The sequence below is a fragment of the Rana temporaria genome, chromosome 11 (assembly GCF_905171775.1).
Source record: "Rana temporaria chromosome 11, aRanTem1.1, whole genome shotgun sequence".
Lineage (NCBI taxonomy): Eukaryota > Metazoa > Chordata > Amphibia > Anura > Ranidae > Rana > Rana temporaria.
The window spans coordinates 130,763,093-130,789,251 of record NC_053499.1 but is presented as its reverse complement, the minus strand read 5'-3'; the positions used below and the strand labels follow the sequence as shown (position 1 = coordinate 130,789,251).

The 26,159-nt window shown below is 45.9% G+C and overlaps 1 protein-coding gene across 1 annotated transcript; it reads right to left on the bottom strand.

Annotated features, from left to right (window-relative positions):
- Positions 1-1,229: 1,229 nt before the first annotated feature.
- Positions 1,230-22,164, bottom strand: GCSH (glycine cleavage system protein H). The gene is made up of 5 exons (XM_040329157.1): positions 21,994-22,164; positions 7,373-7,452; positions 4,971-5,034; positions 3,076-3,207; positions 1,230-1,794 (listed from the first exon to the last, which is right to left on the bottom strand). Exons 1-5 carry the CDS (start codon positions 22,103-22,105, stop codon positions 1,694-1,696), a joined length of 489 nt encoding a protein of 162 aa, XP_040185091.1. The 5' UTR covers positions 22,106-22,164; the 3' UTR covers positions 1,230-1,693.
- Between the last annotated feature and the right edge of the window lie 3,995 nt (positions 22,165-26,159).

The window sequence follows — 26,159 nt, the reverse complement described above, 5'->3', positions numbered from 1 at the left end:
CCTCTCTCTCCCTCCCCCCCAAGTCTTTAGTTTTATTTAGATGTGCGATAATGCGTGGTTGAGCTCCTAATCTGCATAATTATTCCCGATCTCTGATTTAAAGTACTGAAACCTTTTGGCTGAACATGCACAAGCATTTTCAAATGAATGAGCTTAGAAATCACCACTTTTATATTTCTCTTATTGGTTTCCTGGTAAATGGCCCATTATGCTTCTGTGAGCCACTATAAAAGGCTCTGTCTAAAACATGATGCGGTCCAGTGCAGACTCAGCAGTACTCTTGTTCAGCACAGCAGGGTGTATATAGAAGCCTAGAGCTGCAACGGGAACACATTTACCACTTAAGGAATCGTTCCTTTATTGTCTATTGAGCGAGACAAGAATTCAGATACAATCAGGGTGTTCTGCTGTCTACATGAGGCTCAAACACTGGAAAAAAATTACGAATTGTAAGCCATCTACCAAGTATGCGCCATATTTTTTTTTTTTTTCTTGCGTCCAAGGAGGATGGATGTCTTTTTTTTCAGCTTTGCGGAGAAAGATGTAACCAATATTAGGCTAGTCTTCTTTCTTTAGCCCACTATCTGCAGTTGTAGGTTGCAGTCCTGTCTTTGCAGATCACATAGTCCCCACCATGCTCAATTAACATCTTCAGGCTTCTGGGTAGTCTCCTTCCCTTGTTCCTGTGCAACACCAGTCACCAGAGTGCCTCGATCCCCTGGACTACCTCCTGATCCCTCTGAACAAATAGTTCCCTCTATATTGGGAAACCGTACCTTGTCTAAGTTGTCTACTTCAGACTCTTTTGAACAGCAATCCAGATATTTCAGTGCTTTCACCTCTAGGAAGGATTTGGGAGTCTTCAGTGCTAGGGAGAATTGCATCAACCCTGCATTGGACGAGGTGGAGTATCCAAGCCTTGCTCGATTGGTCCTTCTGAAGGGCATTATCTTGGAAACGGAATGTCCCCAACAGGTAGTGGCTGCACTAATGGAGATGTTTGCACACCTGGGCATGTTGTGTTTAGTACTGCTTAGACCTTGGACATTGCATAAAGGGGTAGACCACAAAAGCTTGTCCCGAAAATTTGGATGTTGGTGCAAATAAAAATTATCAAGGACAGAGCTCAATTGTTTCTAAAATAAGGATAAGCAAACCATTTGTCAAATATGTAAAGGAAACATCAGAAACTCATGTCAGTGGATTACAAGGAAACAAAGACCAGCAAACAAGGTGTCAATGTTTTTATTACACAGTATTATTGGTAAACCTGCAGTGGGGCTTTTCATCGTGATTACCAAAAAAATATGATCTTCATTAAACACATTATTGTTTTCATTTACAATGATTCTGATACAGGAAAAATATGGCAGTCTTTGGAAAGTATCAAATCTAGTCTTTTTGAAATTGGAGGGAAGCACACAAAGGGAACCAATATAAAGACTATCCTATCCGGATAATTATAGTTGTATTAACTGTAAAATTTCAGGGTAATTTCTCCTTTAAAAAAAACACAAAATTAGGAGGATCCTGAAGCTGCTTCTGTGTCGGCCAGTCCAACTTAGGTTACATGGCAGGAAGCTTAGTTAACAGTTACCTCTGTAGTAGGCACATAGCGCCAACATGGGCATAAACCGCTACTCTGACTCTAAACATGACTAAGATGTCTAGCTGGACATGTTCCTTCATGGGATCAGTGTTCCTCAATGGACTTCACATATTTCTCATATGCATCTTCGCTCATCAGATCATCCAGTTCAGCGGGAACATCTACAGTCATCTTTATTAACCATCCTGTAAGAAATAAACAGTACATGAGCAAGGGTCAGTCAGCAATGGCAAATCTCATCTCCACCCATACACAACAGCGCTTTAGAAAAAAAAAAAAAGAGAAAACAAATCTGAACAAAAAAAAGCTCTGAAAGATCTTTCGATGTATTTTTTAAAAATAATCCCACATCTTTACTTCCCACAATGCAGTTCCAATGCCCTGCTGTGTCACACATTTTACAGAGCCTGCCTTCTGAACTACAGAGGTGATGAGCAGAGGAGTTTCAGGAGACTGAGTCAGTAAAATGAATTACTCCTTGCAGGCAGAAAGGTACAAAAGAAAGAAACAGAGGAAAGCTGCAAAACATGCAGTTGTTGAAAGGAGATTTCAACTCAGCTTATATTGGATTGTCAAAAATAAATACATGAAGTGTGTGCACACAGCACTCAATTCACTGAACGCCAGGCACCTCCAGGAAAAAGGATTTCAGAGAAATTTGTTCCTAAAGCTTGGTTACACCAAAATATTTTAATTTACTGCAACTCTCAGGAGTATTTTTTATGTTGTGGCTGGGAGCACTACATAAAGAGGAGAGCCAACCAGGTACAGGGTTTATGGTTTTCTTGTAAGGCCAGTCTAACTAAAAGTATTCCTTTTTATGTATGTTATCAGAATTACAGTAACTAGGGTTGTCCCGATACCACTTTAAGACCGAGTACAAGTACCGATACTTTTTTTTCCAAGGACTCGCTGATACTGATTACCGATACTTTTTTTAATGTCATGTGACAGCTTCTGGACTAAACTATTGATTGTTTAAAAAGTTAATAGCTTCCATGGCAGCACACTGGTTGGAATATAATCAATGCTAAAAAATCAAACAAAAGGACTGAAACTGAAAAAAATAAATTAAGGTCTAATACATGAATACCTAATAGCTGCTGCTTGTAAATAAAACAATATAAAAACCACCCAAAAAAAAACAAGGGAATGAACAGCATTGCCCGATCCGATACCTGGGAGAGAGAGGCAGCTTTTATACACTGGATGGCTGCCATCTGAGCATTATACACGGACACAGGCATTACACGCTGCCTCTCTCTCTCCCAGGTATCGGATCAGGCATCGGGAGGATTTGCGCAAGTACAAGTACTCGCGCAAATGCTCTGTATCGGTACAACCCTAACAGTAACCTTTCCACAGACAATGAAATATGAGGTAAAATACCATGGTGTATAGTAATGACATGACTGCAGCAAGGACCAATCTAAATACAACTCTACTTTGCATACTATTGGGTTTACCTTCATCATAGCAGGATTTGTTCACCAGGCCGGGATTGTCAGCTAGGGCTCCATTTGTGTCTGTTACTTCTCCCGTCAGTGGAGAAAATAGTTCACTAGCTGCCTTTACACTTTCTAAGGTTCCAAACTCATCTATGAGAAATCAGAGATAGGTTATTATAAGATGCCCAAATGTAAAAGTGCCTCATGCAGATCAAGTACACTGTGTAGATAGAGGCATAGCACTACTTCAAAACAAGCACATATGAAAATATGTAAGATTATTTGTTCTGAAAGGGCCTGTACTACAAAAAGTATACAGATTAAGAATGCCAAATCTGACCTTTCTGCAACAAGAGCTACTTAAAGAGTAGCTCCACTTTTATTGAAAAAAAAAAAACATCCCCTCTGGGTGATCCATCTACATTCCAAACACTTTAATAAACTTTGTTGCAGATTCCTACCTTTTGTTATTCTGAATAAATCCCTGTGTTTGTCTGTGTCCAAGTGAATTCAATGGGAGTGGTTTCATAATTATCAATTAGTTGCTGCACCTGCAGGGCTTTGGAGGAAAGTGGCAGGGTCTGCAACCCTTTAGCTGATTTACTACTGGGAATATTTCACAAATTTAATTATTTTTTGTTGCAGGGGATGCCCGATATCCAACTTGTATCTTAGGCCCCTTTCACACTGGGGTGGGGAGCGGCGGTAAAGCGTCGCTATTTTGAGCAGCGCTTTACCAGCAATTTCGCAACGCTATTCGGTCACTGGCAGGGCACTTTTACCCCCGCTAGCGGCCATGAAATGGGTTAAAACTACCGCAAAGCGCCTCCAGAGGCGCTTTGCCGGCGGTATAGCCACTATGCCCCATTCATTTCCATGGGGAGGAGTGGTATACACACTGCTCCTTCACCGCTTCAAAGAAGCTGCTAGCAGGACTTTTTTTTACCATCCTTCTAGCGCACCGCTCCAGTGTGAAAGTCCTCAGGGCTTTTACACTGGAGACACAGCAGCAGCTGTATCAGGTCGCTTTGCAGGCGATATTTTTAGCATGATAGCGCCTGCAAAGCGACCCAGTGAGAAAGGGGTCTTAGTGTGGACTTCTGGGACAACCAGTGTCTCACAGAATTTTTCCCCAAAAACATAATTTCCTGCTTGTGTGATTGTCTCAACCACACAAGCAGGAAATTATGTTTCTGGGGAAAAATTCTGTAAACATTCCATATTGCATTTACAGAAAATTACAGAGCTGCAGATTTAAAAGGAAACGTATAAGCTATATTTTTATTACTAAAAATATGTAGAAGAATACATATCGGCCTAAACTGAGAAAAAGTTTGCTTAAAAAAAAAAAAAAAAAAAAAAAATTTAATATTGGGGATATTTATTATAGAAAAAGTACAAAATGTGTTTTTTTTTCAAAATTGTCGCTCTTTTTGTTTATAGCGCAAAAAAAAAAAAAGGATGTCAATTTTGTTTGGGTACAGCGTTGCACGACCGCGCAATTGTCAGTTAAAGCGACGCAATGCCGAATCACAATAAATGGCCTGGTCATTGGGCAGCCAATTCTTCCAGGGCTGAAGTGGTTAATGATATCAATTACATATTTAAAATCACTAGGACAGCAGAAAAACCTTTTATTGACATGGGTCATCCTCCTTATACCTCCGTTGATCAGATGTATGATGTACCTTCACAAAGCAACTGGAGGACTCATCAGGGAGCTCCAGCCATATGTGCCAATGAAAATCACCAATGCATTGCAGCCCAAAAAAACCTGCAGCTCCGAGTTTTTTGGTCACTTCATGTGCTTGCTTTATGAAAATCCATTCTTAATATCCCATCTATACAAAGCAATGAGATTTTTAAAAAGTTTGAAGACAATTTTCACACATGTATAACCATGGAATCCTTACCTAGTTTATTTAACTTGGTGCCAACCTCTGTAAGACTACAGTAAACCACATCGCCCAATGCCTCCTAGAGGAACAAAAATACAACATATTAGTAATAAACTAGAACAGGAGTGTCAAACGGAATTTCATTGTGGTCCGCATCAGCACTATGTTTGCCCTCAAAGGGCCAATTGTATCTGGGGTGTGATACAGAGGAAGTGCAGGGTTCAGGATTGCGCTGTGTACAGAGTTAAGGGGGGGGAACTGTGCAGCGTGTGCAACCCTAATCCTCCCTCACCTCTCTCTCCTACCTTGACTGGCTCTAGTACCTCCCTATCTAGGTCGCTCTGCCTCACCTTGCACGGAGTGGGAGCCGAGGTGGCAGGACAGAGTTCTGCCATGATCTGGCTGCAAAACTGGGTGCAAGGGACGCATGACAAGGCCTGGAAGTCCAGATTTGGCCCACGGGCCTTGTGTTTGACATGTGTGAACTAGAAGAAGCTACTAGCAGGAAACGGAGTATATCCTGCATCTGCTCATAAACTGGTATTACAAAGTGGCAGAGGTGCATTAAATAAGTAGCTAAACACAGTATTATAATCTTTAGTCCCCTTGTTCCCTACCAGCAGCCATGGGCCACATACAGACCTTTGGAATTTGTTATGTGGCCCTTGGGCATTAACAGTCTGTAGTAGGAGCACAGAATGGTACGCAGATATCTTTACTAGTCCCATGTAACTTTTCCTATAGCGTACGCCCGTGTGAGGGCTGTGTATGCCCATGCAAGGACCTGTTCAAACAGCCCGCTGCCCCCAATGTGACTCATGTGGGTGTGCATGTACAGACTGGAATGCATGCTGTCTGAACACAGGTGAACTCCAGCAGGGCAAAAGACTTACAGGTACAAGTCCTAAGAGATGGGGTCGGCAACTTGACGATCGCAGGGTACCTGTTGACCGCGGGTAGGTGACAGGTAGACCGGGAACGGGTCTGCGCTGCCGACACCGCTACTGCTGGTCCATCTTTCTGCTCTCGGCCTCCTCCACCGTTTCTTCAGTTATTCTCTCCCCCTTCCTCCCCCAGCCTCCTGCGGCACTGTGAACAGCGGAGAGCAAGAGGCAGCAGAGCCCAGGATGGAAGGCAGGGGAGGAGCTGGCCAAGTTAACTTTTTAAGTTAACCTGCAGGCGATTGGCTGCTAGGTCCTAAGCAACCCAATCACCAGCTTGTTAATATTGAAAGTCACTCTGCCAGATCCTGCTCACGCCCCCTGTACAGAACTGTGCTGCCTCACGCACTCCTGATCCCTGCATTCTGAGCGCAACACACTCCTGATCCCTGCATTCTGAGCGCAACACACTCCTGATCCCTGCATTCTGAGCGCAACACACTCCTGATCCCTGCATTCTGAGCGCAACACACTCCTGATCCCTGCATTCTGAGCGCAACACACTCCTGATCCCTGCATTCTGAGCATGAACACTGTGCCCAGTGATCTTTGACTTCATTGTTGTTCAAGTAGATCTCCATCTCTCTAAGGTTGCCTACCCCTGCCTTAAAAGGTGTAACTCCCATCTTATAAAATATCCAACACTATACAATTCTGGATAAAAAATTAAAATAATGTTCTCCAGAGGCCATGAAAGTTTCCTAACTTTCCCCTCATAGGAAGCCTAAACTTTACATTACTGTATAAGCTTTAAATAGGTCTGGGTGTTCTGTAATGTTCAGCCATCCCATGATTCTTTTTTTTAAGCTGCGAGTACTTCAATTCATTAGTTGATATTTTACCTAAACCTATATCTGATTATAGAAGGGTGGGACTACATTTGCTATATCTATGGAAAACTAGTCTCTGCAGATGCCCCTGGTTGGAACCACTAAAAAACAGATGATGCGTATGAAGTGCATTAAACAGAATTTAAATAATGTATCGGTAGCCAGGAGGCTTAGACATAGCGTTACAGTCAGATGCCAACTGCAATAAAATGCAGACGTGCATTTAATCGCAAGCACACCGTGCCGAATCACATGACACTGTACAGCAATGCAGCGCTGTACATTGCCATGAATGAAGTGCACATTTTGCACACACTGCCCCCTACTGCAGCCACAACAAACAGCTGCCACAGAGGAAACCACAGCAGTTTACTGCTCCGGCAGCTGATTATATGTGAATTCAGCCTAACTAAATTTTTTATTTATTTTCCTAAACAATTATATGGACAAAAAAGGTAACACGTCTATTCCCCCATAAGTGAAGTCAAAGTCCATAGCATTCCTATACAAATGCTTGTGTGTTCCTACTAACCGATCAAGACACCCCACGGATATAAAAATGTGTTAAAAAGACAAAGTCCAATGATAAGATTCCGCGGCAGTTATCTGGCAGATTTCAAAGATCACATTCCAGACAAATCAATACCTGGGCAAATTTGCTGATTCCCACAGTTCCAATCCCATTTTCAACTGCTATCCATTCATGCTTGTCTGTGAATTTTCGGGCTGAAAGAGAGAAAATAAACAGAATGGGTCTGAGGAGGATAAGCCGACAGTTCAAAGTCTGACACAAATGATGCCAGCGTTTCACTATGGGTGAGAGGAGGAAACATACAAATATCATTTTTTTCAAATGCAAGCGACTATATTAAAAAGAGATACTGTACTGCAAAGTGTTCAACACACCCTTAGATTGCTATTTTAGCCCCCAGGTTACAGCATGCAAAGACAAATCTCCCGATGCGGCTATTGTATTCTGACAGCCAGCGCCAGCAATTTTCTGTCTTCAAAGGACATCGGGTGGGAAGGTGACGACAGCGCCAACCATGTAGGAAGTCTCGACTGATTTATCAGGAACTGGCTGAAACTTGCATAGTGTATGGCCAGCTTCAGCCTTTAGGATTGTAGGTTTTCTAACAGGGTGGTACTAATAAGGCCACCCATGGATTTAAAGGGGTTGTAGGTAATTTTTTCCCCCTAAATATCTTCCTTTACCTCAGTGCAGTCCTCCTTCACTTACCTCATCCTTCCATTTTGCTTTTAAATGTCCTCATTTCTTCTGAGAAATCCTCACTTCCTGTTCTTCTGTCTGTAACTACACACAGTAATGCAAGGCTTTCTCCCTGGTGTGGAGTGTCGTGCTCGCCCCCTCCCTTGGACTACAGGAGAGTCAGGACGCCCACTAACACACAGCTCCTTTATCTGCAATGTAGAGAGTGTTTTGACTCTCCAGTAGTCCAAGGGAGGGGGCGAGCACGACACTCCAAACCAGGGTGAAAGCCTTGCATTACTGTGTGGAGTTACAGACAGAAGAACGGGAAGTGAGAATTTCTCAGAAGAAATAAGGACATTTAAAAGCAAAATGGAAGGATGAGGTAAGTGAAGGAGGACTGCACTAAGGTAAAGGAAAAAAAAATTGTACCTTTACAACCCCTTTAAAGCCATGGGTGGCCTTATTGGTACCACCCTGTTAGAAAACCTTTACAACCCCTTTAAGTTCAGCTGATTCGGCAGTAATCTGCCAAAATTGAGTGCATGGTCCGCAAAAGAAAAAAAATGTGCCAATGGAAAGCATGCACACGAAGCAGCGTCCATCCAGCCTCAGACTGGCCACACAAATCAATACACATCCCATTTACTGTATGTATGAAGAGAAGTTAAAATTATTAATATAAAATAGCTCATTAAACCCTACAATAATTCTACTTGCAATTTAAAAAGCTGCATTATGTGATGTGAATTAGCACTTCTCAATTAACACAACGCGGCGCTATAACTGGACTATTTACAGCGCTGTAGGGTGTATGAGCACTAAAATGGAACACATAGGAGGACATGGGAAGAAAAAATAAATAGAAATGTGACAAATGAACTGTGAAATTTCCATGGACACCTGTATCCTGAAAACGTTTCACATCAATAAACATATATTTTCCTCGTCCGACATCTTTCACAGGCTATAGCAGCTCGGCGAGTCTGACGAGAAATCTCTGGCTTAAACCAGATCGCAGGCTGCTCAGCACTAAAAACAAAGTCTGATTTAGGCTTGCTGGATACACATTTAGTACAATGAGCCGGGGGGGGGGGGGGGGGATATTACAACTTGTCCATTAACTCCAACAGCCAAGTGTCATCAGAAAAAGTCACCACTTCCATGCTTAGGGAATTCCCCCTTTTTTCTGAACGTGTTTGCTGCAGAGTGTTCCAAATAATGTTCAGTTCGCTATTTCTGGTGTTTTTAGTTAAATAATAATGAAAATTCACAGTAAACTTTAACCAGTACTTAGCCCGGCCTTTTTATCAGGCTGCAGTATGAGAGCCGGTGACTTGTCCTTAAGGTTCCCCTAACGAAAAAGTTCCTTCAAGGACTGCGCAGGCGCAAACTTGCCGACGGAAAACACCCAACCTCGCCCGGCATCCAGGCTCATTCTTTAACATCCCTGTGGATTGGAGGATGTTAAAAAAAGAGCCAGGAGGCCGAGCGAGCCATCCGAGCGAAGCGAGGACTTGAGGCCGACTGGCCACTTTCCTCAAAATCCACGTCGCCCTGGATGCCGGCCGAGGTTCGGAGATTTCCGTCGGCAAGTTTGCGCCTGCGCAGTCCTTAAAGGAACTTTCTCGTTAGCCGGAACCATATCGGCAGATCACCAGTTCACACTGGGGCGGCACGACTTTGGGGGCGACTCGGCAAGGCGTCCTGAAGACGACTTCAGATGGACTTGCAAAATGACTTCTGTATAGAAGTCAATGCAAGTCGCCCCCAAAGTCGTACAAGAACCTTTTTCTAAGTCGGAGCAACTTACGCTCCTATTAGAACGGTTCTATTGAAAAGAATGGGATGCGACTTGTCAGGCGGCCGAGTCGCCCCAGTGTCAACCGGCACTTACAAACTGCAATCAAAAGGTGACATTCCAAACATTATCAGATGAGAATTATTTATTCGATTCATCCAAGAGAACGTTTCAGTGACACCAGCAATCTTCCCTCTCATTTCCCTCACTAGGACAGGCAGGGCCCTTCACAGGAGTTCAGACTGAAGCCGTCTGGCAGCTTTTTAGATGGATCCACACTGAAACAACACACGTCAGCAAGTTCTGTTTGTACATTTATTCCTGGAGGTATATATATATTATATAAATAAAATTAAATGGAAAAAGGTGTGCATCCTCTCATTTTTCTTGACCCAAACATGACAGATAAAGACGCTTTTCCGTTCCTATCCAGCAGGGGATCAGTTCATGGATCCCCATGCTGAACAAAGCAGAGAAGACAAATTCCATGTGAAAGGACCGTAAAGAACTAACCTCAGCCCTTTATTAGCTTTTCACTGAACTGTGCTCCTTTATAGAAACAATGACTAACTTTACCAATCAGTGTTAATGTTTAGAACAGGGTTTGACAAATTTGCTTGGAATCTCGGAGCCAGCTAAAAAAGTTAGGAGCCAGAAAAACGCACCCCTTCCCGACGAGCTTGCGCGCAGAAGCGAACACATACGTGAGCAGCGTCCGCGTATCGCCGCGATTGGTAGAGCGAGAGCAATAATTCTAGCCCTAGACCTCCTCTAACTCAAAACATGCAACCTGTAGAATTTTTTAAACGTCGCCTATGAAGATTTTAAAGGGTAAAAGTTTGTCGGCATTCCACGAGCGGACGCAATTTTGAAGCGTGACATGTTGGGTATGAATTTACTCGGCGTAACATTATCTTTCATAATATTAAAAAAAATGGGGATAACTTTACTGTTGTCTTATTTTTTAATTAAAAAAAAAAAAAAAAAGTGTAATTTTTTCCCAAAAAAGTGCGCTTGTAAGACCGCTGCGCAAATACATTACAGTACATTATTTTCTTTGTGTTTATTTTTACTTTTCTGCCTTTACCATGCACTGCAGTGTGCCAAGACAAGCAAGTTGTAAGGCTCCTTTCACACTGGAGAGGTGCCCCATTGACGGTAAAGCGCCGCTTCTCAGCCGGGCTTCTCAGCTCATTCATTGGATGACTGATAGCAGCGCACAGCCATTGACTCCCGCTGCTGTTAATCAAATCAATGAGGTGGCGCTCGCCGGGGCCGAGTGATACAGTTGGCGGCCTTGTCCTCCGATTGTATCATGGGAGCACACACGCAAGCTAACCCCCTTGGGAGAGCGCTTCCCAGAAGGGGGTTAGCTCTTGCAGGGAGGAGCCGAGACAGCCGCAGAGGGACCCCAGAAGAGGATGATCAGGGCCACTGAAGCGGTGCGTCATCGGCGGTAAAGTGCCGCTATTTTTAGCGGTGCTCTACCGTCGTTTTTGCAGCCTTTTTCGGACGCTAGTGGGGTGGCTTTTAACCCCCCGCTAGCAGCTGAAAAAAAGGGTCAAAACCGCCGACGGTTCGGCGGCGCTACCCATTGATTTCAATGAGCAAGTGCACTTTAGGAGCAGTGTATACACTACTCCTACAGCGCCTCAAAGATGCAGCTGAAAGGACATTTTTGAGCGTCCCGCCAGCGCACCGCTCCAGTGCGAACGCCCTCGGGCTTTCACACTGGAGTGAGAGAAGAGGCTCTTTCAGGGCGCTTTGCAGGCACAATTTTTTTTAGCACTATAGCACCTCAGTGTGAAAGTAGCCTTACACTTGCGCTATAAACAAGGGGTTCTATTTCTAGCATACACAAGCCTTGTATGTGCAATGGGACTGCTTGGGGCAGCAAGCTAGGTTCTGTTAAACGTGGTGTCCTTATTGGACAACCCTGACAGATTTTGATATAGACAAGAGCTGTCAGGACTGGCTGGTTGTCCGAGAGCCAGATCCATACTATGGAAGGAATCAGTCAATTCCCACATCAGGAGAAGCACGTGTCATAGTGGAGTGGATGTTGGGGAGTGGCAGGGGAGGGACTACTGCCGCTGTGAAGACACAGAACCCAGGGAGAACTGAATGAGCAGATAAGGATGAATTCACACAAGCAACTGCCAGCGAGGGCTCTACACAGACCCAAATTCTTGTGGGCCGAGTAACATTCCCTTGCACACAGTATGTGCAAACAGCAGCGTGTGGCCACCCAAACAAATCAATGGCAGGCATCACTGCTGTTTGCATGAAGGATGCACTGATATATCGGGCGCTCAAAACGATCACCCAAAAATAGGGTTATCAGCGTTTTGCTGATAGAAAAAGAAAAGTGACTGCTGAAAATTATGACTTTAACACGGATTTGTAGCAAAAAAAACATGCACGTTTACAGTGTGCTTTTCATGCGACTCAAAAACTGCGTCAAAAACGCAACACTGGTGCATTTTTTGCAGCATTTTCAATGGGGAGCTTTTAGGGCATTTTGTTTTTTTTTAAACCAACTAAATAAAAGTCAAAAACGCAGCAGGCAGTATTTTTAACATGCAACGGACCAGTGTGAAGACATTTATAGGATTTAAAAGGGGTGCATTTTTCTTGAGCTTTTCTTTTTTTAAACGTAAAAGCTGCTCAGTGTGAAAGCAGCCTATCAGCCGAAAATCAATTCATATTCATGAGATTAATTAAAAAGTTGAATACAATTATATATTTTTTGTCCATTTCAGTTTTTGGCCAAGTGCATCCCAAATTTTCGATTTTCGGGACAGAATTTAGATTTCGGTGCACCACTAGTTTGCATGTAATCTGCTCAGTTACATGGTGTTGGGGCTTTTTGGTCGCAGCTAAATCAGCCAACTTGTATCTGACAGATTCTGTTCAGATTCCTGTCAACTTCGTACTGCTAAGGCCTCTTTCACACGGACGGATATAATGGTGCTTTTAGCTGCGGATTTTCTCATTTTCTACCGCAGCTGAAAGCACACAATGCTTTCCTATGGCCCCATTCACACACTGCGTTTAGCTGCAGTTTTGTTACATGCGGTTTGGTGCAGATCGAAAAAATTTATTTCACTGCGTCCAGGAACGGCTTTGCGCAGCTATCCGCAAATAACTGCAGGTAATCGTGGTCATTTTTGTCAGCTGCGGATAGCAGCGTGAAGGTGGGAAAAAAAAATAACTGGAAGCACGTCATAATCGCTAGGTATACCTGGGAATGACACAGGAAGTTGATTAGAGGGTTAGAGGAAAGAGGAGAGGGCAGCATGGCGATGGCGGCAAGAGATCTCTCACATGAGGCCATAATAGCCCTTGTCCATGACCGACCAGAGCTATGGGACTCAGAATGTCCAGGATACGCAGACAGGGTAATGGTTTGCATGCAGAGGACCGAAATGCATCATGGGTAGATCAAGGGACAAAAGCTGTGGGAGTGACTATACTTTCCTAACCGCCGTTAAACGCAACCGCACTTAAACGCACAAAATCGCTGTGTGCAAATGCAGCTGATCGCTGAGCCTGGAGTCTTGATTTTCACATAAAATATTCGTGCTTTTATCTGCGGCAAAACAGCCGCCCGTGTGAAAGGCGCCTAATTGTAACAAGGTAGATTAGTATAAGAAAAACAAACAGTCCCACAAGTAGCTATTATTTTTGCTGTAAAAAAAAAAAAAAAAGTTATTTAAAAATTAAAAAGTACACAAAGTGGTGAAAGTCTCTACAAATACAGCAAAAAAACAAAAAAATTCTAAACCTAAAATAACTTCACACAAAGAATTCCTTCAACTTTATGAAGCATAATAATAGGATTAGCACAGTAAATTAAGATTAAAAAGGCAACCACCAAAGCAGAGCCCCATTCATACTGGAGTGCTGCTGGGCAATCACCCCTGTGCATGAGATTTCATGCGAGCAGAACACACAATCGCACCATCCAGCCCCGCTGCCTGCAGCCTGTAAAACTCTACAAGTGCCTGAATGCTGATGCGACTGGATACTGCACCAAATAGTACTAATTTTAGGGCAGTATGCAGCCAGGAACTAATACCCTAAACATTACAACTCGTGCACTGTCCGGCCTTAGCAACTGTCAGAAGCGGGGCTAGACAATGCACTTGTGCCTTCTATCTGCACAAAAGCCCTGGAAGCTCATGCAAAGGGGCTACACACCGGGTGTGCATGAGGCCTAACACACATTATGTTGCATGTTAACATGCATTCATTTGGCTGACTACTTATTAAAAACAGCACCCCATATGACACACCACTACTTGTATTGCAGTGTGCCACAATGCAGGTGCACTTTCTTAGTGCGCTGGGATGTCATTAAAAAGGAATAGCACCGTAACACACTAATGCATGCAACATGTTTTGCTGTATGTGACCCCAGTGTATAGGTGTGAAGTGCTTTGTGTCTTGTCTAGAAGGGACAATGTATATTGTAGATTTTGTTTGTTATAGTTGGGACTAAATATAAAATTGTTAAATAATGTTTTACTTTTCTATAGACATGTAAATATAACATATTGCATTGTTATGCAGTCTTCTATCCATCCAGCCGGTGGAGCTCTAGCCTCCTTTTCACATGTGAAGCAGTCTCTCTTTCTCAGTGCTACTAAAAAAAAAGTGTTGAACTTTCTGTGCCAATACTATTCAAAACTTCTGGGTGTGGGGAAAAGTATGTCCGCCCTCATTGGCCCACTGTGGTTCCTCCTGGTATGTTGCTATGGTGTACTGGAGTGAACAGAGGTCAGCAGGAGGAACAGGGTGGATTTGATTTAAATCACTAGTAAAAAGGCTTGATTTAAATCAAATTTTTAAAGAGCAACTGTCATCTCTGCCCGCAGTGGTTCCTCCTCCTCTGACCCGCTGTCCACTCACCGACAGTCCCATTCACTTTAAGGCTGCATTCACACCTGAGCGTCGGTCGTTCGGTCGTTTTTTTCCAGCGTTTTGTCGCGCGTATTCATGCTTATTTGTGTGTTTGCATACAGCGTCCTCCGACGTTTTTGTACTTGGACGTTTTATATTTTAGCCAATAGGAAAAATTATCCATCACTTGTTGCTATGTTGGTAGATTTTTTTAATCTTCTGGCTGGGTGAAAAGTTCTATTGATTAAAGCGACAAAACGCCCGTAGCAAACGCTCGTTATCGAGCAAGTCGCTTGAATCGAGCGTTTTCCATTACTTTCTATGGGAAATGGAAACGCTCAAATACGCCCAAACCGCCCGATACCCGCGACAAAAAAGGGTCCGGAACTTGTTTGAGCTACTTGTGTGAACCATCTCCAAAGGGTATAATGTATTTTTTTTCCCTCTAGCGTATTTGAGCGTCGCGCTTCAGGCGACAAAACGCTCAGGAGTGAATGCAGCCTAATGGGACGGCTGGTGATGCGGCAGTGACACAAGGCGGGTTAAGTGGCGGCAGCAGGTGATTGGATGCCCACTAACAGGTGCTGTCATGATGGATCTGAAACAACAGACTCCAGAAAATAGATTTTATACACTTCTCTGTAGATTTTATTTATAGGACTGGTGTACTTTACCTCTCCAGCATTTTCTAAAAATTACTATAAGGCGCCTTTCAAAGCTCCAGGCACTGCGATTATCTGCATTTGTACATTGCGATTACGTGCGGTTACATGCGGCCGTGTTTAGCTGCGGTAGTCATTCCCATAGCAACCCTTTTTATTTTTTTGATGATGTGCTTGCTTCCGGTTCTTTTTTTTTTTCTCACGCCGCTATCCGCAGTTGACACAAAAGACTGCGATTACCTGCGCTTATGCGCAGATAGCTGCGCTAAATCGTGCCTGGAAGTATTAAATTACATTTTTTCTATTCACACCAAACCGCATGTAACAAAATTGCAGCTAAACGCTGTATGACAATGGGGCCATAGGAAAGCATTGTGTGCTTTTGGTTGCGATAGAAAACAAGAAAATCCGCAGCTTAAAGCACCATTCTATGCGTCCGTGTGAAAGGGGCCCAACAGCTTTGATGAGCTGACCCTAAATTTTACCCAATAAGAAGATGTACAACAGTCACTGCACTTTGCTTACATAACACTTTTTCAAATGCAAACATACTAAAGTTCATCAACCAATCCCTCATTCTGTATATTCTGCTACACAGCAGACTCTGCACATTAGAGACTGAAGAAAGTTAATTATTTAATACTGAAAATCTGTTTCTGGTAAATTTATAAAAGTTTAACCGTTTGGGTTCAAAAGAAACACAACTCATAACTACAGTAAGGATGAGGGGGCAGAACGGGTCACAGTCCATGGAAAGATGGAATGCCAATCAGCTTATTGATAAGTTTACAGATAAACACATTTCCAGCAACTCCGGGAAGAACTCCTGCAATCAGCTACATAACATAATAACTGCAGAGAGCAATGATAAACTGCTCCACTGTTCTTTTTACCTAATTAAAACATAGGGTTGCCCCGATACCAAGCATTTGCCCGTGTACTTGTACTCGGGCAAATGCTCCCGATGCTTCACCCGATACTTGTACTGTCGGCGGTGATCAGTGCGTGGGGAAGTTACAAGCACCGATCACCACTGATTTTAAAGCAGCTGTTTTTCTTTTCACCTTAATGCATAGAATGCATTAACCACTTGCTTACTGGGCACATATACCCCCCTCCTGCCCAGGTGAAATTTCAGCTTTCGGCACTGCATCGCTTTAACTAACAATTGCGCGGTCGTGCGACGTGGCTCCCAAACAAAATTGACGTCCTTTTTTCCCCACAAGTAGAGCTTTCTTTTGGTGGTATTTGATCGCCTGTGCGGTTTTTATTTTTTGCGCTATAAACAAAGAAGTGAGACAATTTTGAAAAAAATACAATATTTTTTACTTCTTGCTATAATAAATATCCCAATTTAAAAAAAAAAAAACTTTTTTTCTCAGTTTAGGCCGATACGTATTCTTCTACATATTTTTGGTAAAAAAAAAAAAAAAAATCGCAATAAGCGACTGGTTTGCGCAAAAGTTATAGCGCTTACAAAATAGGGGACAGAATTATTTTTTTTTAATTATTTTTTTTTACTAGAAATGGCGGCGATCTGCGATTTTTAATGGGACTGCGACGTTATGGCGGACACATCGGACACATTTTTGGCGCCATTCACATTTATACTGCGATCAGTGCTATAAATATGCACTAATTACAGTATAAATGTGACTGGCATTGAAGGGGTTAACACTAGGGGGTGAGGAAGGGGTTAAATGTATCCCTGCTTAGTGTTCTAACTGTAGGTGGAGGGGGGGGTGACCGATCTGTGTCTCTATGTACAAGAGACACAGATCGGTCTCCTCTCCAGAGACAGCACCGCTGTCTCTGTGTAAAACGGCAATGAGAGATGATCTCATATGTTTACATATGAGATCCTCTCTCATTGGCCGCACAGATCGCCTCGCGAACGGCCACTCTGATTGGCCGTTCGCGGCGATCTGTAATTGGCTGTGTCCGAGGGACACGGCCAACACAGATTTTCCCCGCAGCGCGCTCTGGAGCGCGCGCGGGGAACGCCCAAAGGGGCGGCCGTCAATTGACGGCAGTTTGGAAATTGGGATCCGCACTGTAGCCGTCAATTGACGGCAGGCGGATCCCAAGTGGTTAAGGTGAAAAAACATGAGGGTTTACAACCCCTTTAAACTGTGTTAAAAACAAATCTTGCATTCTTATGTTTGCTTGAAGCTTTTTCAAGTCTGTGTAATAAAACGCCTACAAATAAATTCCTTCAGTCTCTCTATTCTCAGACTTGCAATAAACTTTCTCACATATACCTGACATACCAAGATTTAAAATACACTGTCTGAAGCCTACACACCCATTGATATGATATGGGGAATATTTGGGGAGCAGAGTGACAGTCAGTGACAGTGTAGTGTGTGAAACAGACAGGTGTATCCTACCAGAGCAGAGGAAGGAACATGAGAATGTATCTGACAGCTGGAGTCTGATTGGATACTTTGAACAACTCCTACATTATCCCCTCCCTCCTCAGTCATGGAATGCCAGCTGTAGCACATAAATGGCACATCACATGCATGGGATTTGTTGTCACATGCAAGGAATTCACGTTATTTTGTTTAGTATGAAGCACAGTAAGGTTTACATTAAATAAATGGCTTGTGGTTCTCACTTCTGTCTTGTAGCACCGGGTTTCCCGGTTCAAATCCCAACCAGAATACTACCTGCATTGGGCTTGCAGGTTTTTCTGTGTTTGTCTGGGGTTTCCTTCCACACCCCAAAGACATGCTGGTAGGTTAATTGTCTCCTGTCTAAACTGGCCCGTGTGTGTGTGTGTGTGTGTGTGTGTGTGTGTGTGTGTGTATAATATATATATATATATATATATATATATATATATAAAATGTGTGTGTAACTATGGGACCGTAGACTGTAAGCTCCTTGAGGGCAGGAACTGAAGTGATTGTACAGCAATATGTCATGAGTCAGCAGTATAGAAATACAGGCGTTGTATGACATGGAAAAATATTTTTGGCATACAGCCCCTGATAATATAAATATGGGAATTTTGCCAGTCTAATAGCTGGATTTAAGAAGCCCGCCGCATTTTTGCGGCGGCGTATCGTATTTACACTACGCTGCCGTAAGTTAGCTAGGCAAGTGCTGTATTCACAGAGTACTTGCCTGCCAAGTTACGGCGGCGTAGCGTAAATGCGGCGGGCGTAAGCGCGCCTAATTCAAATTAGGCTGAGGGGGCGTGTTTTATGTTAATGGGGGGTGACCTGACATGATTGACGTTTTTTTACGAAAGGTGCATGCGCCGTCCGTGTACATATCCCAGTGTGCATTGCGGCAAAGTACGCTGCAAGGACGTATGCAAACGACGTAAAATTTAAAAATTTCGACGCGGGAACGACGGCCATACTTAACATTACTAGTCCAGCTATTTGATGGAATAACTTTACGCCTGAAAATGCCTTACGTAAACGGCCTATCTTTACTGCGACAGGCGGACGTACGTTCGTGAATCGGCGTATCTAGTGATTTACTAATTCTACGCCGAACGCAATGGAAGCGCCACCTAGCGGCCAGCCTAAATATTGCACCCTAAGATAGGACGGCGCAAGCCGTCGTATCTTAGATAGGTTTAAGTGTATATTAAGGTTTAAGTGTTACGCCGGCCTAACTCTTACTGAATCTACCTATAAGTAAATAACGTTTGCATCAGCCAAACATAGGTGGTGAAGTGGGTATGAATTATGTTATGGAGATATATATATATATATATATATATATATATATATATATATATATATATATATATATATATATATATATATATATATATATATATATATATAGTAAGGGCGAGACTTTTTTAGTATAGTAGTGGAGAGGTATTAAAACCCCTGTAAGTTTTTATTGCAGTCTGTGCCCCTGTTAAAGCGGAGTTCCATGCAAACGTGGAACTTTTGCTTATCCCTCTCCCCCCTTCCGATGCCACATTTGACACCTTTCGAGGGGTTGGGGGGGGAACGGGTACCTGTCACGGAGGATCCACCTCTTCCTCTGGGAGGGTCTGCAGGCGAGTCATCTGTACACAGCAATAGGGCAGAGCTGGGCAGCAGCAACAGAACTTTACACTGAGATATCAGGGCACTTCAAGGGAATTTAAACTGGGGTGATTGGCAAGTATGAGGCAGCTGCTTTGGGCCCCACAACAATGATGGGGTCCAGGGCAGCTGCCCCTTTTGCCCTGCATTTAAAAAACGGTCCTGGTTCCGGATCGTGGGCAGAATTGTCAGCAAAACGCTGGATGCACTTGCGATCCTCGTCACTTTAAATGGCACCCAAATCATGATGCGATTTTGCCGTGATTGTCGTTGTCGCCTGACAGATTGCGGTAAAATCGTGCGAACCAAAAGAAGCTCCGTAACCTTTGGGCGACAGGCGTCCCACGATTCTGCATGCACGATTTTATCGCGATTCGTCTGGCGAAAAAAGTGCAGAAAAATCTCGGCACGATTTGGGTGCCATTGAAAGTAATGAGGATTTTAAATCCCACAATTTTGGAAACGTGGGCAGAATCGCGGCGATTCCGCCCGCGATCCAGAACACCATGCCTTACTGGCAGGAGAAAATGCCCTTTTTTTCCCCTGGCTGCCAGTAAAAATACTGATGGTTGGCAACACTGGTCAGCGTGGGCACCCTGACCAGTCTCCAGACAGCAGCTCCATACACTACAAAGGGCAATGAACATTTTTTCTGCTCATAACACAACTTTAGGGACAACATGTTTACTTGCTGATTTTCAGGTGTCATTGTAAGGAGATAATTAGTGATATTCATATTACCGGTCACTGATCAATGTTATGGCTGATGGGTGTACAGGAATAGTGGGACGAGCTGCGTGGAGAGTGGAGTGGGCGAGCTGCGTGAAGAGGGCGAGCTGCGTGGAGAGTGGAGTGGGCGAGCTGCGTGGAGTGGGCGAGCTGCATGGGCAAGCCGCGTAGAGTGAAGTGGGCGAGCTGCGTGGAGTGGGCAAGCCACGTAGAGTGGCGAGCCGCGGTTGCATAGAGAGTGGAGTGGGCAAGCTGCGTAGAGAGCGGCGTGGGCGAGCCACGGTTGCGTAGAGAGTGGAGTGGGCGAGCTGTGTGAAGAGTGGAGTGGGCAAGCTGTGTGAAGAGTGGAATGGGCAAGCCGCGTGAAGAGTGGAGTGGGCAAGCCGCGTGAAGAGTGGAGTGGGCAAGCCGCGTGAAGAGTGGAGTGGGCAAGCCGCGTGAAGAGTGGAGTGGGCAAGCCGCGTGAAGAGTGGAGTGGGCAAGCCGCGTGAAGAGTGGAGTGGGCAAGCCGCGTGAAGAGTGGAGTGGGCAAGCCGCGTAAAGAGTGGAGTGGGCAAGCCACGTAAAGAGTGGAGTGGGCAAGCCACGTAAAGAGTGGAGTGGGCAAGCCACGTAAAGAGTGGAGTGGGCAAGCCACGTAAAGAGTGGAGTGGGCAAGCCACGTAAAGAGTGGAGTGGGCAAGCCACGTAAAGAGTGGAGTGGGCAAGCCACGTAAAGAGTGGAGTGGGCAAGCCACGTAAAGAGTGGAGTGGGCAAGCCACGTAAAGAGTGGAGTGGGCAAGCCACGTAAAGAGTGGAGTGGGCAAGCCACGTAAAGAGTGGAGTGGGCAAGCCACGTAAAGAGTGGAGTGGGCAAGCCACGTAAAGAGTGGAGTGGGCAAGCCACGTAAAGAGTGGAGTGGGCAAGCCACGTAAAGAGTGGAGTGGGCAAGCCACGTAAAGAGTGGAGTGGGCAAGCCACGTAGAGTGGCGAGGGCGAGACGCGGTTGCGTAGAGAGTGGAGTGGGCAAACTGTGTGAAGAGTGGAGTGGGCGAGCCGCGTGAAGAGTGGAGTGGGCGAGCTGCGTGAAGAGGGCGAGCTGCGTGGAGAGTGGAGTGGGCGAGCTGCGTGGAGTGGGCGAGCTGCATGGGCAAGCCGCGTAGAGTGAAGTGGGCGAGCTGCGTGGAGTGGGCAAGCCACGTAGAGTGGCGAGCCGCGGTTGCGTAGAGAGTGGAGTGGGCAAGCTGCGTAGAGAGTGGAGTGGGCGAGCTGCGTAGAGAGCGGCGTGGGCGAGCCACGGTTGCGTAGAGAGTGGAGTGGGCGAGCTGTGTGAAGAGTGGAGTGGGCAAGCTGTGTGAAGAGTGGAATGGGCAAGCTGTGTGAAGAGTGGAGTGGGCAAGCCACGTAAAGAGTGGAGTGGGCAAGCCACGTAAAGAGTGGAGTGGGCAAGCCACGTAAAGAGTGGAGTGGGCAAGCCACGTAGAGTGGCGAGGGCGAGACGCGGTTGCGTAGAGAGTGGAGTGGGCAAACTGTGTGAAGAGTGGAGTGGGCGAGCTGTGTGAAGAGTGGAGTGGGCGAGCCGCGTGAAGAGTGGAGTGGGCGAGCTGTGTGATGTACGGGGATAGTCCCGGATTCTCTATGGTGTGTAAAGGCTCTGGAGGTCTGACATGGGATGAATTCAGTGCAACTCTCTGAAGCACACAGAATGGTGAGCAATGTTACAGCTGTGTATGTAGTGAAGGGGCTGTGTGTCCTCGGTGAGGTGAATGAGCTGTACATGTAGTGAATGAGCTGTGTCCTCGGTGAGGTGAATGGGCTGTGTGTCCTCAGTGCTCTTCTCCTGTATGGCCTTTGGTTAGGATAGTTCTGACATTACACACACGGACCATGAGAGGACGAGTCTCGGAGGGCCACTTACCAGCCAGCAGGCGGGCGGCGTTGCTCAGCAGTCTGGCGGGACAGCCCCTCCAGGGGACGAGCCTGGCGGCATTGCTCACACTCCTCAGCCCGCTCAGCACTCTCAGCGCCATCTTCCACAGCGCGCTCCCCCCACTCCGGCGGGCACAGCGTCTTCTGAGAACACAGAACTGCGCATGCGCCACCGGCAGCGGACTCTGGGACGGGATGTAATGGGTGGCGCGTCATCCATGTGTGCAGAGTGATTATACTATGCCCTCCTCACACACTCACACTGTACACATGGGACATTCCTTTGGGCCCCATGATTTTGATCTGAGGGGCCCAAAGGTGGGCGCATTGATGGACTTTGTTGCTGTGGGGGGGGGGGGGGTGAACAGTAGGCTGACACATAAAGAAGTCACTGAGCTTGTACATCTGACACTCCCCCCCGACCCCTTTCACATTGAGGCATTTTTGCGCTTTCACACTGGGGCTGCAGGTGAGGCAGTTTACAGGCGCTATTGTTGGCGCTAAAGCGCCTGAAAAACGTCTCAGTGTGAAAGTAGCCTTAGACCCATTTCACACTAAAGCGCCGCTAAAATGTCAGTTGTATTTGCGTTGCTTTAGCAGCACTTTTCAGGCGCTAGTGGGCGCTTTTTTTAAGCTTACGTGATAATGTGGGGCTTTCGAAGCACTTTTTAGGCTACTTTCACACTGGGGCGGTAGGGGCGTCAGCGGTAAAGCGCCCCAGTGTTTTACCATAGTTTTTGCAGCGTTATTCGTCCGCTGGCGGGACGCTTTTAACCCCCACTAGTGTCCGAAAAGTGCTGCTGCAACAGCGGTTTGGCGACTCTGCTCATTGATTTCAGTGGGCAGGGGCGCTTTAGGAACGGTGTACACTGCCCCTATAGCGCCTCAAAGATGCGGCTAACAGGATTTTTTTTACCGTCCTGCCAGAGCACCGCTCCAGTGTGAAAGCCCTGCTGCTTGCAGTACTTTTTCTAGCACCCCAGTGTTAAAAGACCCATTTAAATGAATTAGGCCTCGTACAGACGAGAGGATTTCCGCTGGAAACGGTCCGCCGGACCGTTTCCAGCGGACATTCCTCCTCCGGATTTTGATCTGATGCCTTGTACACACATCAGATCAAAATCCGCGCGGAAAACATCCGCGGTCACGTGTCCGCGCCGTCGCCGCAACGATGACGCGGCGACGTGCGCGACGCTGGAAGGTAAATTCTTCCACGCATGCGTCAAATCATTCCGACGCATGCGAGGGATGGGGATCGGACGGACTTATCCGGTGAGTCTGTACAGACGACCGGATAAGTCCGAGGGATTCCAGGGATTCCGAGGGATTCCAGCGGATAGATTTCTTAGCATGCTAAGAAATTTTTATCCGCTGGGAATCCGTCGGCTGGACAAATGTCCGCTCGGGCCTACACACGACCGGATCTATCTGCTGGAACTGATCCGCGGATAGATCCCAGGGGATAGATCCGGTCGTGTGTACCGGGCCTTAGAGGCAGTTTTTAGGCGCTATTTTTAGCGCAAAAGTGTCCGAAAAGCACCTCAGTGACATGAAAGGGGTCTCACAGAGAGTAATGTGTAAGAAGAAAGTCACACACAGCATGCCACACCATCTCTGCAGACTTTGGGGAGAGCCAGGGGTGGAGAAAAGTCTCTATTGGGGTAATTTAAGGGGAGAGTCTGTACTGGGAATAAGGAGGGGGCAATATTTGTTCTACACTGACCAATGAGTTAAATAGTTAGTCTTAGTCAGGTTGAAAAAAGAGTCCATCTAGTTACCTCTGTGCCCTGTGCATTACACACTCCTGAAAACTATCTGAAACACTATTGAATCCTCTACTCCAGGGGTGTCCACATTTTTTTCAAAGAGGGCCAGATTTGATGAAGTGAACATGCGAGAATGGCACGTACAGGCATATGGGCGTACATGTACGTCCCCGCCTTTCCGCGGGTCGGGGGTCCGATCCGGTACATGCGGCGGTCGGTAACCCGCGGGGAGCGATCCGGGACGAGGGCGCGTTTATAACTGCCCCATCGCGATCGCTGTGTTTTGTACTCCCTGTGCAATACGCACTTCTGTGCATCCTGTGCGATACACACTACTGTGATTTCTGCACCATACGCACTCCTGTGCTCCCTGCCCCATACGCACTCCTGTGCTCCCTGCCCCATACGCACTCCTGTGCTCCCTGCTCCATACGCACTCCTGTGCTCCCTGCGCCATACGCACTCCTGTGCTCCCTGCGCCATACACACTCCTGTGCTCCCTGCGCCATACACAATCCTGTGCTACCTGCGCAATAAGCATTTCTGTGCTCCCTGCACCATACACACTCCTGTGCTCTCTGTGTGATATGCACTTCTGTGCTCTGTATGTTACGCACCCTGAACCCTAGGCGATATGTACTCTTGTGCTCTATGCAGTATGCATTTCTGTGCTGTGTGCAATAACCACTTCTAAACCCTGTGCTCTGCGCAATACTCACTCCTGTGCTCTGTGTGATATGCACGCCTGTGCTTTGTGCTCTGTACCATATGTACTCCTGTCCTGAGCCCTGTGCTTGATGTTCTGTGCGATACGCACTCCTGTGCTCTGTGCGATACTCACTTCTGAGCCCTGCAGCCTGTGCAATGCATACTCCTAAGCTCTATGTGTTGCGCACTGATAAACCCTATATTCTGTGCAATACGGGGAGGAGTACCTACACCTGTTCTCTGAGCATCAAGTAGGTGAAGCCAAAGTGTATCGGACAATCCTACAAGGCCGAGCAGAGGGTACTCCACAAGGACCAAGGGGCTTGGGTAGATCAAGGCCCCTACCAAAGTCCCAGCTAGGCAGCAGTGACACCCCTAAGGGCTAAAGTCGATGTGACACTTGATCATACCCAAAAGGCAGAGACACGATAAGGCTGTAATTAAAAAATGGTAGTAGGGTAGATCAGTCTCGTTGCTTGTGGGGACTAAGCTTCTAAATCAATAGCACCAAGTAGGTAAATCTGAATTTATTCGACAATCCTACAAGACCGAGCAGAGGGTACCCTACAAGGACCAGAAGGTTGTGTGTGGGGGGGGGGAGAAGGAGGGGCCAGACATACTTGGGGCCAGACAAAACGTAACCAGAATTGGGAGCGGGTACCTGTCAAAACCAGGTACCCGCTCCCCCCCCAAAAAAATGTGGCAGCGGGAGGGTGCAAAAAAGCAGAGCTTCCCCCTTTGGGTGGAGCTCAGCTTTAAAGAGAGTCTGTCACCAGACTGTTGATTTCAACAGCAATCTTCCTATAAGAGTATATGTGCATTTAACATATTAACCAGGTATCCGCAAGTTATTTACATGTAAAGTCCTCCCTTGTGTAGACAGCCAAAAGCCCTGAGACTGCTGCTGGGTGCCGCCATCTTGGATATGATATTAGAAGCCTCAGCAGACTCACTCAAATGACACTCTTTCTTGATGTCGGGGGCTTCAGGTGTGACCCTCAACAACACCAAAAGGACCTCATATTTTCTGAATCTCCTTTTTAATGCATTCCTTCTGTGCTACAGCTCCCCTTAACACCCCCCCCCCTTTTGCTTACATGAGCCTGATCCAGCAATGTGCACGAAAGCAGAGGCTCCAGCCACTGTCTCCCTCATTGGGCAGGTTGATAGCAGCAGGAGCCATTGGAGCCTGCTGCTGTCAATCAAATGCTGTGACATGGGAGCAGGGGCCAGAGCTGAGTCCCGCTGTCTGTGCCACAGCAGTGAGGCTCGGGAGCAAGCATGCGCGGGTTCCCCCATGGAAAGCGGCTTTGAGTGGAGGCACTCACCAAACAGACATGTTCATTATTATAATAAAAAAACTGAAGGTTTAATGTCATTTTAACCCTTTCCAATCAGCAGGAGCCGGCCGCACAGCCCACAGAGGTGGTCTGTGGGAAGCTAATGACCTAGCCCACAGCTCATTAGAGTAAAATAGAGCAAGTTCATCTAGGAATGACTTCAGAGGATGCCCAAGTTCATGTCTATTGATTAACCAGAGAACTTCACTCCCTAGATTATGTGTCAGTGATCAGGCTAAACCCAGGCACTGTCATGTGGGAGGAGGTCTTACTCTCCTCCATACCAGGAACTGTCCATGTCCTGATTTTGCCTCCCTGGCAACTCCCCTCCCTCTTGGATG